The 18,207-nt window shown below is 35.8% G+C and overlaps 1 protein-coding gene across 1 annotated transcript in view; it reads left to right on the top strand.

The window, feature by feature from the left end:
* Positions 1-18,207, top strand: part of TOPAZ1 (testis and ovary specific TOPAZ 1) — a 61,704-nt gene that overhangs the window by 21,637 nt on the left and 21,860 nt on the right. Inside the window, exons 5-12 of the mRNA XM_043442928.1 lie at positions 695-759; positions 2,782-2,924; positions 4,464-4,549; positions 5,291-5,416; positions 7,893-7,956; positions 13,076-13,227; positions 13,433-13,525; positions 15,680-15,795. Of these exons, the coding sequence (XP_043298863.1) occupies positions 695-759; positions 2,782-2,924; positions 4,464-4,549; positions 5,291-5,416; positions 7,893-7,956; positions 13,076-13,227; positions 13,433-13,525; positions 15,680-15,795 (845 nt within the window). The remainder of the gene's footprint in view (positions 1-694; positions 760-2,781; positions 2,925-4,463; positions 4,550-5,290; positions 5,417-7,892; positions 7,957-13,075; positions 13,228-13,432; positions 13,526-15,679; positions 15,796-18,207) is intronic.

Raw genomic sequence — 18,207 nt, 5'->3', positions numbered from 1 at the left:
CCTAATATTTCATGTTTCTCAGTTGATTTTTATAGTGTTCTTTCTAAAGGTTATAATAGTATATATAATGTGTACTGTTAATATAAAATATTCTTGTATAATTTTAGAAAGACTAGAAAGATATAAAGTAAGATATTAAGTGGTTAACTCTGGCTACCCAAATGATGGGTGATTCGGGGGATTTATTTTGGTTCCTGTTTTTCAAAAGCCTAGTATTTGAGCATGTATAACTTTCTTGTAATTAGAGAATCCCAATTCCCAAAACAGTTATTGTAAAGAGGTTTAAGTATAGCAACATTTTAAATAGGTATAACTATTCCTAATGAAAAATACATTTATGTTCATAAATACCACCTATAAATAAAAATCACTCAAAGCTGTTCTTTCTGAATAAAAGGAAACATGTTCAAAATAATGTTCAAAATTGTTCAAAATAATTTGACATGGTAGTTTGCATAATTAAAGGTGATATCAAAAACTAGGGAAAATGTGTTGATTTATATTTTTCTGAACACTGGAAATTTTGAAGTCAGTGTTCAGTGTTTTAAATAATATAGAGTAGAATTGCTTCCTGGCTTGGCCGTAAGCTAGTTGTTTAATTAATATCTAATACATTCTGATCTGGTAAGCCTCATAGCCTAATATGGGATGTAGAGATATTCACTTGCATTTTTTAACCATAATCTCTCCACAGTGTAAATTTTCAGACAAAGTAGCTATTCAAGAAGAACAAGAAACTATTTCTGAAGTTTGCAGAAGGTCTGTAACATAATTTTTAATTACCTAATGTTAAAATAGTCATTCATGTAATTTGTGTCTTGAGCATGTTTTTCAGTCTCTCCTGTATGTAGTTGGGCTCCTATGTCATAAACAGTATGCGGGTATTATTTAATGTGTCACATATATACAGAGTCAAGGATATTGTAAGTTACTTTAAAACTGTCACTAACTGTTCTCAGCCATAAATTATTTTTTGAGAAAGGAATGAGTGATGGTAATACAATAAAAGAAAAAAAAAGATGTGGATGTGACTTGTTATGAAGGTAAGAATAGCTGAAATCAGATGAGCATTGCGGTTTGCAGGTATTTTCCATGTCGGCAATGATTAGTACTGAGAGGTGCAGTACATTCACTGGGACATGTTACAGATACCAAATTCAGGTTTGAAGGGTACCTGGGAGATCATTTGATTCACCTCCCACACCCACTTTGCTGTGAGGCAGGGCACAGTCAGGTCAGGTGACAAATCTGTTCAAGTTCTTTTATGTTAAGACAGTGTTTTTCCAAATGTGAGCCTTAGAGTAGCAGCATTGTGTGGGAACTTGTCAGAATTGTAAATTATTTGTTCCCATCCCTGACCTACTGAATCAGAAACTCCAGAAATAGGGCCCATCAATCTGTGTTTCAACAAGATCACCAGCTAACCCTGATACATGCTCAATTTGAGAACCTTTATGTTAAAGAAAAGCCTAGTTAAGAATTAGATTGACACAGTATGATTCATTACCGCTTGAAGATCTTAAAAAAAAAATGTGACAAGGTTAACTTTTTTTTCCTATTAAAAAATTGTTTTCAAGCTAAATAGTTGTAACCTGCAGAGTTTTGTCATCACCTTGGCTCTGCCATAATGACCAGGAGTGTGATATTGGGCAAGTCACCCCCTTACCCTGGATTTCATCATCTAATCAAAATAAAAGAAGTTTACTAGAAAATCTTTTCCATCTATAAAATTCCATAATTCATATTTCTTTGTTTTATGTTACCTGGTTTACTTTGTTTTATTTGGAGGAGAGTTATGATGGCTGGATGGCGTCACCGACTCTATGGACATGAGTTTGAGTAAACTCCAGGAGTTGGTGATGGACAGGGAGGCCTGGTGTGCTGCGATTCATGGGGTCACAAAGAGTCGGACACGACTGAGCAACTGAACTGAACTGAACTGAACTATGATGATGGCACATATCAGGGATATCCCTAGTTGGGGAGAGAAACAGAAATTTTTATTTTGTGTGAAATGATTAAACTCCATCAGTGCTACTAGGTTTCAACTGTTATAAGCATTGTCCCCTCTTCTTACTATTTTTACTCTCCTCTGGCTTATTAGAATTGTATTTAAGGTAAAATGTTTTAGCATCTGAATAAGGACATGAATCTTTCTCTGAGAAAGTAAATTCATTTCTATCTGTTAGCTCTAAGGTAGTTCTCACCCTTCCACCTGCGTAAGTTACTTATTTTTCTAGGTAAGTGACCTCAAGATTAAAGTGTTTTAATTGGCTATATAGGATCTCACTAATTAGAATATAATCAAAGCTGTTTAAATCAGAAGCCTCAAACTATACATTTCTTATACCTTCTTCTCAAAGGAAGATCTCAAGTACATGTATAAATTTATTATATATACTTGTCCTGAAGAATAACTTTTAAGTCATTTGTTTCATTGCACTATCAATAGAATTGTTGAATGGTCTTTTCTGGATCTGGACATTGATCTAGTTCCTCCTCTAACCTTTTGGCTGGCGTGATCAAAAGTATTTTGCTCTAGTTTCAACCCCACCACCCCACTTCTCCCCACACCCCAGCCATTTAACAAGTATTGGTTTTCTAGTTAAGGCAGGAACAACCTATTGAAATTACTGAAGAATCATAGTATATAATAGTAGTATATTAGCATAGTATGTAGAACATATATATCATTAGGATGTGACTTATTTGATTCTCATTACTTTAATGTTTTTAGAATAACTCTAAATTCTGATTTTGGTTTTTCTGCTCACACAACAGCGATTCTAAAAATACAGAGATTATGGTTGGTGAATGTCACTTAGCAGCACTGGTCTCCAAACCTCTGTGCTTACCAGTGCCATTGCCGCCTTCGAATCTAAGTGCTCATCAGGAAGACACATTACTGAATCCCTGGATGAATGGTACAATTTTCTTAATAAAGTTCTATTGACTTTTGACAATATAGAAATGATACAGGTGATTTTTCCACCCAAAACAGAAAAGTTAAGGAAAATAATTGAGGGAACTCCCTAATGGTCCAGTGGTTAGGACTCTATGCTTCCACTGCAGGGGGCACAGGTTCGATCCCTGATCAGGGAAGTAAGATCCTGCAAGCCGCAGGGTCGGGCCAAAAAAAGGAAAAAAAAGAAAATGGAAACAAGCATAGGATATGTTAGGATTAGAAGGTTTGTGTACCTTTAGTTACTATTTTTGATTAAATAACTTCTGGGATATCTGTGTATTGTGTATTTACACAATAGTGGCAGTACAGGCAGATTACAGTTTATACCTAAAATATTCATAATTTAGTTGAGTGTTTTAGAAATTTAGAATGTACTTTATAATTTGTGTCATTTTTAATAATAGTGATGTGTGTGAACAAAATAAGCTAGATTGAAGAATTAATTTAGAAATAATAAAATCCTTTTGTGTATGTAGCTCACACCTAACTGTTCCATACCTCCCATCTCTGCCCTCATGCTGCCCGCTTTTGTGTCCGATAGCAGCAAGCCCATGATTATCGCATGTTTATAAAAGCTTTACAGGTGTCACAGTAAAACGTACTGCAAAGCTATGCAGCAAAAACTTCAACTTGTCCCAAATTATATCTGGATGCAGCCAAAGTAAAAACTGAAATGACTTAAGATAAAAAATGTTTCTATGTTATCTTTAGAAAAAATAATTTCTAAATGTCATAATTCTCATTTTAAAAGACTAAGGAATAATGATGCCTGGTATAGTAGTCAGCCTGGGCTGCCGTAACAAAATTCCTCAGACTGGGTGGCTTAAGCAACAGATACTCATTTCACACACTTCTGGAGGCTAGAAGTCCAAGATCAAGTTTCTGGTAGGGTTCAGTTTCTGGCTGTCTTCCTGGCTTACAGACGGCAGCCTTTTCACTGAGTCCTCACATGGCCTTTCCTTGGTGCATGTGCTTGGAAAGAGAGAGGGAAAGCTCACTCTTGATGTCTCTGTAAGGACACTGATTCTGTCAGATCACAGCCTCATTTTTATAACCCCATTTAATTTTAATTACTTCCACAAAGGCACATTGGGGGTTAAGGCGTCAACATATGAATTGGAAGAGACACAATTTAGTCCATAACACCTAGGTTTGTCAGTAGTTTTTATCCCTACAAAAAGTTTATTGTGTGTAATTTGTTTAACTTATCGATCTTTTGAATATAGTACTCAATGCTGCTATGTGAGACTTTTAAGAAAGTATCCTTAGCTCATAATGGATTTAAAATGTTAAATTCAGATCTAGACATCCTTAAGGAACACCTAAGGTGTTAATTATTGTATATTTCACAGAACTATACCACTGGCAACAGCCTGTGAATTGAACACAAGAAGTCCAAAGTGAAATATTAAAACAGATAGTAGTAGTCTATTCCGTTGTTTTGAAAGGCATAAGTTATAACATATTGGAATGTAATGTCATTCTTAATCATTTCTAGATTTCAGATTTCCAGGGAAACATTCTCTCCTAAAGCTGCAGAATCCTGAAATTTGTGAAATATTTAAGAGGGAAAAAAATGTAGGGGTAAGTGCGTTATTTAAAAAATAATGATAATCTTATAAGCATATACTTTGGGGCTTTCTGGTTTTATTTCATTATTATCATTTAAGCAGTTCTGGACATTTTATTGATTTTAAATGGGGTTGGTGAAAAGGGACAGAAAATGTGTAGCCATTCGGAGGATGTTCACAAACAATATAAGACGTTTAAGGCTGGGGGAGCGGGGGAGGGATGGGATATCCAAAACAGAAAATAATAGGATGAATAGTTTTCTATGGTGGAGGAGAAAGCTAGTAATAAAAAGCAGTTGATAGGAAAAGCTTGTTGTAAATAACTTTCACTCATTACCTTTTTTCTGTTAATTAGAAAAACTGAGGAAATTTTCAGTTCTAACAAATGCATCTGAAATAAGTATATATAAAAGTAGAAGTAACTTTTTATAAAACTAAAATGGGCAGGCACATGACGAGGAGGGAAAGTATAAACATTTAAAGCCATGTGCAGTGAAACAGTAGTAACTGGTGGACTATAAGTTTTATACTAAATGAAATTGCAGAAATTCAGACAAATAACTTTAAATTGATTGTATCATAATTTTTTTAAATATAAATTGTTTGGAGTTATTTTTTAATCAAGTTAGTGAACAATTTATCTTGATACTTTTTTTGGACATATATTATTTCTGATTGTTTCAGATGCTTTCTCACTTGATTACTGTAAGTGTTTTACAATTAACACAGAAAGGGAATTTGCCTAATTTTCTAGGTGTTCCAGAAGCCACTAGGGTTGATGATACCCCACAGATACTGCAAATTTCATTTTAATACGTTACGTGGCTGCGAGCGATCACAATGCAAGTTTGCCCACGTGCCTGAGCAAGGGGATGAAAAGGTAAAATATGTTAAGTCTTTGAAGTAGAGATTATTTTAATAATGATTTCAGTCATATGGTTTTAATTCAGATTTGCATCAAATCCTGATATAAGAGCTTTGCCTGATTTTGAGCTTTATGTAAATGGAATCATACACTGTGTGCTTTTGTTTCTAGCTTCTGCTCAACATGTTTGAGATTCATCTGTGTCTTTTTACTTAATTGTAGATGTTTCTTTCTCATTGCTATATAATGTTGACTATTCCATTGTAGAGTATAGAAAAATTTATTTTGTTGATAAATACTACTTTTGATGGATGGCTTCTAAGTTTGGTAAATACAGTGGTAATGCCATCAGTGTTGTGCATGTCTTTTGGTGAACATATATAGCCATTCTTATGGGTTATACTTGAAACTGGAATTATTGTGTCAAAGGGTTTACATATGTTCAACTTTAGTTAGATACTGCCAGATAAATTTCTTAAGTGGCTTACCAAATTACATGTTTAATTTGGTCTGAAAGTTCTGGTTGCTTTACATTTTCACCAGCTCTTGGTGTTAGCAACCATTTTAAGCCATTCTAGTGGGTGGGCAGTGATGCTTTCCCTCATGGTTGCTGAAGTTGAGCATTTTTCAGAATGTCTGTTGGGTATTTGAATGTCCACTTCCTGTAAATATCTAAATATTTCATCTGTATTCTAGAGGATGTCTTTTTCTTATCCATCTCAAGAATTCTTTATATACTCTGGATACAAACTCTTTGTTGCATATGTGTATTGCAAATAATTTTTTCTACTTTGCAAGTTGCCTTTCCACACTTTTACTTTTTAGTTTTAAAATTTTTATTGGAATATAGTTGATTTGCAATGTGTGTGTTAGTTTCAGGTGTATAGCAAAGTAAATCAGTAATATATATTTATAACCACTCTTTTTTAGATTCTATTCACCTATAGGTCATTACAGAGTACTGAGTAGAGTTCCCTGTGCTATACAGGAGGTCCTTGTTAGTTAGTGAATATGTGTCAGTCCCAATCTCCTCCCCTTCCTGTTTCTCCTCTTATAACCACAAATTTGTTAAATTCACTGGTACCATTTTTTCAGATCCCACATATGAGCGATATAATATTCGTCATTCTGTGTCTGAATTACTTCACTTAGTATGATCACTATCTCTAGTGCATCCATCCCGCTGCAGATGGCATTATTTCATTCTTTTTATGGCTGCGTAATATTCCATTGTATGTATATAACACATCTTCTTTATCCAGTCCTCTGGCAGGACATGTAGGTTGTTTCCATGTCTTAGCTATTGTAAATAAAGCTGCAGTGAATGCTGGGATTCACGCATCTTCTAGAATGATAGTTTTCTCTAGATATATGCCCAGGAGTGGGTTGCCGGAGCATATGGTAGTTCTGGGTTTAGTTTTTTAAGGAACCTCCATATTTTTCTCCATAATGATTGTACCAATTTACATTCTCACCAACAAGCCTTTTTACCCTTTTAAAAGTGTCTTTTGGTAAATAAAATTATTAATCTTTATATATTCCAATCTTATCCTTTTTTTTTCCTTTTATGGTGTTGACTTTTTACATCAGTTCAGTCCAGTCACTCAGCCATGTCTGACTCTTTGTGACCCCATGTACTACAGCACATCAGACTTCCCCATCCATCACCAACTCCCAGAGCTTGCTCAAACTCAAGACTTTTTACGCACTATTGAAGAAAATTTTTCCAAGATCATGAAGGGGCTTCCCTGGTGGCTCAGTAGTGAAGAATCTGCCTGCAATGCAGGATACACAGGTTCTGTCCCTGGATTGGGAAGATCCCCTGGAAAGGGAAATGGTAACCCACTCCCTTATTCTTGCTTGGGAAATCCAGTGGACACAAGCCTGGCAGGCTACAGTTCATGGGGTCACAAAAGAGTCAGACACAACAAATAAACAACAACATGAACATGAAGATCGTCTTTTATATTTTTCCTTTAAAAATTTTGTTGTCTTATCTTTCACTTTTAGAAATCTAAGCTATCTAGGACTAATTTTTGTTTAGGATGTGAGAAGAGGGTCTAGATACATATTTTTTCCCATGTGGATCTCCAGCTGACCCAACACCATCCTTTCCCCCACTGTGTTACAGTATCACTGTGTAATAAATCTGCTAATTGTGTATAAGTGAGTCTCTTTATAGGATCTATTGTCTAATCATTGGTCAATGTGTTTTTCCTTATACCAGTAAAAGAATCCCTCCCTTCTCCAATTGATTGCTGACCTTGACTTTGTTTCCTTGACTCTTTCTCTGAACAGCTTCTCTGTATAAGGGTTTTATAATAAATTCAGTATGCATTTCCCATCTTAGTTAACCTAACATCAGCTTCTTTATTCCAGTGCCTTAAATTGACTTTAAAAAAAATAGAATAAGAAAAAAGATAGGACTGAAATTTGTATAGTTTTTGTGAAATATGAAAAGGTGATTTTACATTTTTCATGACTTTTACAGGTTTGTATGGATGTGTTTAAGAAATATATAAGTATCAATGAGCTGTGTTTGCTACAACGTGCAGGTATGAGATAGTAGAATGATTACTATAAAATTTTAATGCAGGTGTTTCAAACAATGCTATTGTCCTCATGGTTTAAATGTAAATTCAATACTTTTGAGTATGAAAACTGAGTGTCTTAGATTAGTTGTGTTGGTCTTAGAAAGGATTAACAATAAGTGTGGCATTTTGGTTAATAAATTTTAATCCATGTAACATTGTAATTCACTTACATACTAATATTTTCATGATGTAGAAACTTTATTTACAGGTATAAGATAGAAAAAAGGATGTTGTTAATTAGCTTAAAATCTTTCTGAAGGGATCTGTCAGAAACTGAATCTTCCCTACATCTTCATCCTTTTACACGTGTCCCTTGTAGCTGAGGAGAAGGAAATGGCAACCCACTCCAGTTTTCTTGCCTAGAGAATCCTGTGGACAGAAGAGCCTGGTGGGCTGCTGTCCATAGGGTCTTAGAGAGTCGGACATGACTGAAGCGACTCAGAAGCAGCAGCAGCTTGTAGCTGATGCATATCAATCACTCTGTGCAGTTCCCTAAACAGGCCAAAGTGAAAGTCGCTCAGTCGTGTCTGACTCTTTGTGACACCATGGACTATGCAGTCCATGGAATTCTCCAGGCCAGAATATTGGAGTGGGTAGTCTTTCCCTTCTCCAGGGGATCTTCCCAACCCAGGGATCGAACCCAGGTCTCCTGCATTGCAGGCGGATCCTTTACCAGCTGAGCCACAAGGGAAGCCCAAGAATATTGGAGTGGGTAGCCTATCCCTTCAGGGGATCTCCCCTACCCAGGAATCGAACCAGGGTCTCCTGCATTGCAGACAGATTCTTTACCAACTGAGCTATCAGGGAAGCTTCCCTGGTGGCTCAGATGGTAAACAGGCCAAGCTCTGCTATAATAGAAAAGGCACTGCTCTTCTACCCAGGATGCCTTTCTTTTATCCCACTTCCCCATAGCAAAGACCTATTCATCTTTCAAAGCCTAGTCATAGAAAATAGGATTATCTCCATTACACCCTTATCTGACTCCATAGCCTCATCCCATTCTCTGCTCCATCTCCCCCTACTACATTGTGGGTCCCAAAAAGAAGGGACCAAGCTTTAATATTTGTCAAGTTGACAAGTTCACAAGGGGGAAGTACTGAGAAGGTGGGACTCCCCATTACCCTATTTAACCATAGGTTCATTTTTATCTGTTTGATATTTGAATTTCCACATAAAATCCTTTTTCCAGAAGTTGTCTGATTAAAACCATTATGTAAAACTACTGCTGCTTGGCATATACCAGAAGGAAATCTTCACTGTTGAGTTATACCAAACATTTAAAGAACTAATATCAATTCTCAGACTTTTCCCAGAAATTGAAGAGGAGGGAACACATTGATAAAAAATTCCTCAACAAAAACTAGCAACCTGAATTGGAAGGATCATAGACCATGACCAAGTGGAATTTGTTCTTAGAATACAGTGTAGTTCAGCATACAAAAATCAATCCAAGTAACCACATTAACAGAATGAATGGAAAAAAACACATGATCTTCTCAGTTTATGCAGAAAAAGCATTTGACAAAATTCAATACCCTTTCATTGATTAAAAAAAAAAAAGAAACACTCAAAAGACAAGAATAAAAGGAAACTACCTCAACATTTAAAAGCCACATCTGAAAACCTCACAGTAAACACCATATTTGGTGGCAAAAAAGTGAAAACTTTTTTTTCCTAAGATTAGGAACAAGGCAAGGATGCCTACTTTCACCACTTCAGTTCAACAGAGATGGAAGTTCTCGCCAGAGCAATTAGACAAGGCATCCATTTCAGAAAAGAAGAAGTCAGTGGCCTGTGTGCAGATGATATGACCTTATATGTAGAAAATAATTAAGATTCTGAGGGGAAAAAAGCTGTTAGGGTTAATAAGTGACCAAGTCAACATGCAAAAATCATTTGCATTTCTATACACTGAAATTGAGCACCCTGAAAAGGGAATTACAAAAACAATTCCATTTACAGTAACTCGAAAGAATAAAATATTTAAAAACTAATTTAACTAAAAAAGTGAAAGACTTGTACAACGAAATCTACACAACATTGCTGAAAGATAAAGATACATCCCATTTTCACAGATTGGAAGACTCTGTACTCTTAAAATGTTATTACTAAGATCATGGCATCCAGTCCCATCATTTTATGGCATATAGATGGGGAAACTGTGGAAACACTGACAAGCTGTATTTTCTTGGATTCCCAAATCACTGCAGATGGTGACTGCAGCCATGAAATTAAAAGACACTTGCTCCTTGGAAGAAAAACTGTGACAAAACCTAGGTGGCGTATTGAAAAGCAGAAACATTACTTTGCCAGCAAAGGTCTGTATAGTCAAAACTATGGTTTTTCCAGTAGTTATGTATGGATGTGAGAGTTGGACCATAAAGAAGGCTGAATGTCAAAGAATTGATGCTTTTGAACTGTGGTGTTGGGACAAGACTCTTGAGAGTCCCTTGGACTGCAAGGAGATCAAACCAGTCAATCCTAAAGGAAATCAACCCGGAATATTCATTGAAAGACTGATGCTGAAGCTGAAAGTCCAGTACTTTGGCCACCTGATGCGAAGAGCCAGCTCATTGGAAAAGACCCTGATGCTGGCAAAAATAGAAGGCAGGAGGAGAAGGGGATGACACAGGATGAGATTATTGAATGGCATCACCAATTCAGTGGACATGAGTTTGAGCAAACTCCAGGAAGAAGTGAAGGACAGGGAAGCCTGGCGTGCTGCATCCATGGGCGCACAAAGAGTCAGACACGACTGAGCAACTGAACAACCACCACCCATGTTAATAGATTGGGAGACTCAGTATTATTAGAATGTCATTACTTCCCAAGAGATCTGCAGATTTGATGCAATCTCTATCAAAATGCCAATAACTCAGTAGAAATAGAAAAACCCATCCTAAAACTCATATGGTATCTCAAGAAGTCCTGAAATAATCTTAAAAAAGAAAAAACTGGAGGACTTATACTTCCTAAGTTGAAAACTTACTCCAGAGCTATTTAATCAAAAGTGTGGTGCTAGCATAAAGGGAGACATATAAATCAATGGAATAGAATAGAGAGCCTAGACATAAACCCTTACATATATGATCAAATGGTTTTTGAAAAGGATGCTAGACCATTCACCAGCAATAGTTAGTTTTTTTCAGCAAATAATGCTGGAAAACTAAATATCCAAATGCAAAACAGTAAAATTGAACCCTTATCTAACACTGTATACAAAAGTTAGTTCAAAATGGATTGAAAACCTTAATGTAAGGTAATACAACAATAAAACTCAGAGAAGAAAGCATGAGGAGAAAAACATCACAACGTTGGATTTGGCAATGATTTTTTGGATATGAAACCAAAGTCAGAGGCAACAAAGAAAAAATATAGATAAATTGAACTTCATGAAAATTTGAAAATTTTGTGCGTTATGAGACAATATCAACAAGATGAAACAGCAGCCCACCGAATGGGAGAAAATATTTGTAAATCATATATCTGATAAGGGATTAGTATCTAGAATACATAGAGAACCCTTAAAACTCAACAACAACAAAACCTGATTCAAAAATAGGCAAAGTATTTGAAGAGATGTTTCTCCAAAGAAGATACACAAATGGCCAATAAGCATGTAAAATGATGCTCACCATCACCAGACCTAAGGGAAATGCATATCAAAACTACATTGAGATACCACCTCATATCCATTAGAATGACTGCTATCAAAAAAAAAAAAGTGTTAGGATGTGGAGAAATTGAAACCCTCATGCACTATGGGAAGGAATGTAAAATTGTACAGCACTGTGGAAAAGTATGACAGTTGCCAAAAAAATTAAAAATAGAGTTACCATATGATCCAGCAATTCTTCTCCTGATATATACACGAAAGAATTGACAGCAGGGTCTTGAAAGATACTTGCACACCCATATTTATAGCAGCATTATTCACAGTAGCTAAAATGTGAGGCAATGCAAGAGTCCATTAAGAAACGACTTTTCAGAGCTTCCCTGGTGGCCCAGTGATAAAGAATCCACTTGCCAATGCAGGAGACACAGGTTGGAGCCGTGGTCTGGGAAGATCCCACACGCTGCAGAGTAGCTAAGTGCATGAGCCGAACTATTGAGTCTGTGCTCTCAAGCTCAGGACAACTTCTGAGCCCATGTGCCACAACTACTAAAACCTCCGTACGTAGAGCCTGTGCTCCACAATAAGAGAAGCCACCGCAGTGAGAAACCCACATACCACAAATAGACAGTAACTTCCACTTGCCATAACTAGAGAAAAGCCCATGCAGCAACAGACACCCAGCCCCAGCCCAGCCAAAATAAATAATTTCTTAAAAATAAATTTTAAAGAAACACTTTTTCAGTGGAAACTAATCAGTGTTGTAATTTTTAGGAGAAGGCACATATCATAAACTAGAATAAAAATATCCCCAGGGTCAACATGTTGATCAGGTTAAAACAGAGAGAAGGGGTATATGTCAAAATAGACTGCTTCCACTCTTAAACAGGCCACTGCCTAAAGTCCCCCTGAGACTCTCAGAGTTCATGTTGAAACCACGATGTTTTAGGTAATTTGGTCCTATTTTTTGTGGCTAGCACATGAGTTAGATCCTAATCTAGTACTTAACATCCTGGTTGACATGTTGTTGCCATTTAACTTTTGCTTTAATGTGTTTTCATCAAATATTTCTGATACTGGAAGTGTATCTTTTAAGAAATTGAGTTAATGCTGCTGCTGCTGCTAAGTCACATCAGTCGTGCCCAACTCTGTGTGACCCCATAGACGGCAGCCCACCAGGCTCCCGTCCCTGGGATTCTCCAGGCAAGAATACTGGAGTGGGCTGCCATTTCCTTCTCCAGTGCACGAAAGTGAAAGTGAAGTCGCTCAGTCGTGTCCGACTCTTCGCCACCCCATGGACTGTAGCCTCCCAGGCTCCTCTGTCCATGAGATTTTCCAGGCAAGAGTACTGGAGTGGGGTGGAGTTAATGCTACTTGATCTTTAAATATAGAAAAATTGTCTAATTTAGGAAAGGTGACTATCTTAAAAGCAGCAAATGACTTTACTATGTATTTCATCATTTTCAGCAAACATGTTTATGGAGTACTACAGAAAGTTTCTTCCAGGTATACACTTTGATTTACAAGTATTAAATGACCTTCTAAATTCTTTACTCAGACACTGTTTATTGAAAGAAGTATTTCAGGTCATGAACCTCTGCATAATGATTAAGATGCTGGTAAGTAACCTGAAAATACATTTTTCTAATATTTTAAGTTAATTTCTCTGATACATTTCTTATATGTATAATTTAGCAGTTGAATTTCTGTTTGTTAAATACTTCCTAGAGAACACTTGTGTTTTTCAGCATAAACAAATTCGAGAAACTTAAAGTATACTGAAATAAGACATGAAAATGAGTGTAATTTTTTTGTTTTATCCAGCCTGCTCTGAAAATATTACTAAAAATATTTGAGTATGTGGCAACTATGAAATTAAGGAATGCTGTACCTGCTTTAATTGATATCTTTTGCAAGGTATGATTTTTTGTTTTATCCATTTTATTCTTTAATAGTGAGTAACCAAGAAAATAGTGATTTCTGCTTACTCTTAAATTGTCTTTTACTCACATTTTTTATACCAAAGAATTACATTTTCAGAAATGTTCTTTTTCTCCTGAAGTAGGGTTTATAAACAGACTCCAGTGACTAACAGGCCTTGCCCTTAATTAAATAGTTCTAAGGATGCCAGGTGACTTCTTACAAATTCATGAACCATCCTCATCTCTACTTCTTAAGAATGATTTAAGAGAATTTTCTTTTTCAAAAAGATTTGAGGTCATATATAACAAAAATAAATACACAAATCAATGTATAAATAAGACATTGTTACCAAACAAGGTAGATAGATAAGAATATGGTGGTTTTGGTGGTTTAGTCACTAAGTCGTGTCCAACTCTTTGTGACCCCATGGACTGTAGCCCACCAGGCTCCTCTGTCCATGGAATTCTCCAGGCAAGAATACTGGAGAGGGTGGCCATTTCCTGCTTCAGGGGATCTTCCCAACCCAGGGATCAAACCCACATCTCCTGCGTTGCAGGAGGATTTTTTAACCACTGAGCCACCAGGGAAGCCAAAGAATATGGTGGCAAGGAGTTAACTTTATATTTGGCATATAGCAAAAAGAAAAAGATTTTTACATTTTTTAAAGTATATTAAAATTTTTACTGTTGTTAAATATTTCTTAGTATTTGGTGCTATTTCATTTGCTATTTCATTTGCTACCATTTCATTTCAGAGTAGGCCTATAGCAGGAAAACACGCCACTTCCCGCCCATTCTCTTTAGGAAGCAGCATTTCAACCAGTTTAGCAGATGAACAAATATTTCGGTGAATATCTCTAGTTTCACATTACAAAACTTGTCAAAATTACTTGCCTGGAAATTTTTTTAATCAGGAATTACTCAAACTTCCAGTTACATAAGAGTTGAGTAACAGGGCTGAAGTGTATGGCATGGTATAGTTAGTAATAATATAGTATCTTTGTATGGTGACAGATGGTAACTAAACTTATCCTGGTTATCATTCTGTGATGTATAGAAATGTCAGGTCACCGTGTTGTGCACGAGTAACTAACATAGTGTTATAGGTTAATTATACTTCAGAAAACAAACTTGCAAAAAAGGAAATAAGATTTCTGGTTACCAGGAGCAGAGAGTAAGGGAATTGGAAACTGGATGAAGGTGGTAAAAGGTACAAACTTCCAGTTACAAGAGAAATAAGAACTGTGTGTGTCACTCAGTCGTGTCTGACCCTTTGTGACCCCATGGACTTTAACCTACTTGGTTCCTCTGTCCACGGAATTCTCAAGGCACAAATTTTGGAGACAGTTGCCATTCCTTTCTCCAGGGGATCTTCCCAACCCAGGGATCAAATCAGGGTCTCCTGCATGACAAGCAGATTCTTTACTGACTGAGCCACCAGGGAATCCCTATGTATTATACAACGTGATGAATATAATTAACACTGCTATATGTTATATATGAAAGTTGGTAAGAGAGTAAATCCTGAGAGTTTTTAACACAAGGAAAAATTTTTTTCCTTTTTCTTTTATTTTGTGTTTATATTAGGTGATAGATGTTCACTAAAATTATTGTAATCTTTTCATGATATATGTGAGTCAAATCATTATGCTGTATACCTTAAACTTATACAGTTGCTGCATGTCAGTTATTGATATAGCTCAGTAAAATTGAAGATAGATAAATTTAAAAAAAAAAAAAAGAAGAAATTACTGATCACCTAGAGTCATTGTAGAAAACCTCAACTTGATATATCTCAGGGATTTTATCATCCGGCATACAGTATAACCACAGTGCTGTACTTACTAAAAGACAGAATTAGTACCAAGCAAGATGTTCGGTTGATAAAGTAGTAGACATAACTTGGAGAAAAGGACTAATATTGTTCAAGTTTAAATTCAAAAGTATTATTTTCATTTTTGCTTTAAATTCTTGATGTAAGGTGTCCTATGGTGGTTCTCAAATATTTGAAGAAAAATATGCTTCAGATTTTTTAATGAATTTTAATTCTGTCTCCATGTTTCACTTCTTCCATCAGTCTGTTAGTTTTTCCCACAGACATTGGTTTCACATTTTTAAAAGAATGACTACTCTTTACCCTCTTCCACAGCTCGTTGAAGCTGGGATGGTACTTGACCCAGAACACTTTAACTATATCATTAAGCTTTTATACCAAATACAGGCTTCCAAGCCAGAAATAACTGCAGTTCTGGAAATGAAATCCAGGTAAGAAAATCATTATAATTAGGAAAAATATTTGTATTTTGGTGGGGACTTAAAAAGGATGAAGACAAAGCACTTATCATTCTTCATATGCCCACCATAAGCCCTTGTCCCCCTCTTGGTTATGGCCTGGTCACATTGTCATCAGCTGCCTCTAGCTAGCCCTCCTGGCCAGCCTCACCACATCTTTTTCATCACCTGATTTCATCTCGCTACCTGGCAGATCAAATGTAAAGACTCTGTTGCTTTGTTTCACAACTTACTTAATTCTACTTAATGCACTCTCTTACGTGTATTCAAATTACTTTAATCCTTCTTTCTCTTTCACTCACTTCTTGTCATGTTAACTAGATAAAATATTTTAAGGTCTCTCCTTCATTCTTTCTCTGACTTGTTTGCTTTCTCTGTTTAGTTTATGAGCCTCAAAAGGCCTTAAAAAAAAAAAACAGACCTATAATAATTACAAGAGTAGTACCATAAATACCTGTATTGAGAAAAAGGAAAGCCATGACTTTGATAAAAATTTTATTAAACTGTCACATACATAGAGAAAAGTATACAAATTTTAGGTGTTTAAATGAACCATAACTTTTTAACAAAGTCAGATTTGATAAAATGCAAATGATGCCAACCAGAAAAGTCCTTGAGAAAGCCCAGTAAGCTCCTTCAGAGGCACTTCCACATTTATTTCATGTCTCATGATCCTCTGATACAGAGGTTTCCACACTAGTATCCCGAGGCCAAAAGAAATACATTAACAGTAGCATTTATTAAGAGGTTAGATCCAAACAAATTAATAGTAGTTTGATAGTGTCTGACAGATGTTGTGAAAATATTAAAATTACCTGAGGAGCCCCTGTGAATTTGCTCTAGTGCCTTTTTATTAGTTCCCTTTTTTTCCCCATACACATTTGGTGTGATTATTCATTTATAGATCATTTAAATTTATTTGTTACTGTTTGTATTATATTTTCAGTTATCCCACATCATAGTCTGTTTGATTTGGGAAAGTATGTGAAATACTACTGTTGGTTGTAACCATCAGTATAAACAGATGCAATGAGAAATGTTGCTCCCCCTTACCCCTAACTCTACCATTTCTGTTTCCTCCTCCTTTTCACCCCTTTTCCACCTACATACTAGAGGTAACCAATCTTTCAGTTTCTGGGATTATCCTCTTATAATGAGCAGATACTTATATATTTTCTTATACCAACTTCTTTGTTACACACAGTGTAGCATATAATGAATTTCAAATTTGCTTTTTTCACTCAAACAGTATATCCTGGAGATCAGTCTAAATCAGTTTAGAGGGAAATTTGTCAGTTTTTAATAAAGGCAAAGTACTCCATTGTTTGAATGTACTTCAGGTTATTCAATCAATGTGTGGGTTTTTAAGTTGTCCCCAATATTTTGCAATTTAAAACAATGCTACTAATCTTGGATTGGAAAAATTAATATTGTTAAAATAGCCATACTACCCAAAGCAATCTAGATTTAATGCATTCCCAATCAAATTAACCATGACATTTTTCACAGAACTAGAACAAATAATCCTAAAATGTATATAGAATCACAAAGTCAAGAATATTCAATGGAGAAAAGACAGTCTCTTCAGCAAGTGGTGTTGGGAAAGTTGAACAGCTTCATGTAAATCAGTGAAGTTAGAACATTACCTCACAAAATGTACAAAAATAAAATGATTCAAAGACCTAAATATAAACATGACACTGTAAAAATCCTAGAAGAGAACATAGGCAAAACATTTTCTGATGTAAAATGTGGCAATATTTTCTTAGACCAGTCTCCCAAGGCGAAAGAAATAAAAGCAAAAATAAGCAAATGAAACTTAATCAAACTTAAAAACTTTTGTACAACAAAGGAAACCGTGAACAAAATGAAAGACAACTTACAGACTGGGGGAAAATATTTGTAGAATGAGGCATCCAACAAGGGTTTAATTTCCAAAATACATAAACAGGTCATACAACTCAGTATCAAAAAAACACCAAAAAAAAAAAAAAACCCACCCAGTCAATAAATGACAGAAGACCTAATTAGCCATTTCTCCAAAGAAGATATGTAGATGGCCCACATGAAAAGATGTCCAACGTTGCTGATTATTAGAGAAATGCAAATATACGGTGAGGTACCACCTTACACCAGTCACAATGGCCATCATCAAAAAGTCTACAAACAGTAAATGCTGGAGAGGGTGTGAAGAAGAGGGTGCCCTCCTACGCTGTTGGAGAGAATGGAAATCGTTGCAGCCACTGTGGAGTACAGTATAGAGATTCCTTAAGAAGCCAAAAATAGAGTTGCCATATGATCCAACAGTCCCATCCCTGGGCATTAATCCAGAAAACATGAAGCCTCTAATTTGAAAAGATATGTGCACCACAGTATTCATAGCAA

This window comes from Cervus canadensis, chromosome 22 (assembly GCF_019320065.1).
Source record: "Cervus canadensis isolate Bull #8, Minnesota chromosome 22, ASM1932006v1, whole genome shotgun sequence".
NCBI lineage: Eukaryota > Metazoa > Chordata > Mammalia > Artiodactyla > Cervidae > Cervus > Cervus canadensis.
Note: the sequence above shows the minus strand (reverse complement) of the source record. Positions and strands in the feature narration are given on the sequence as shown.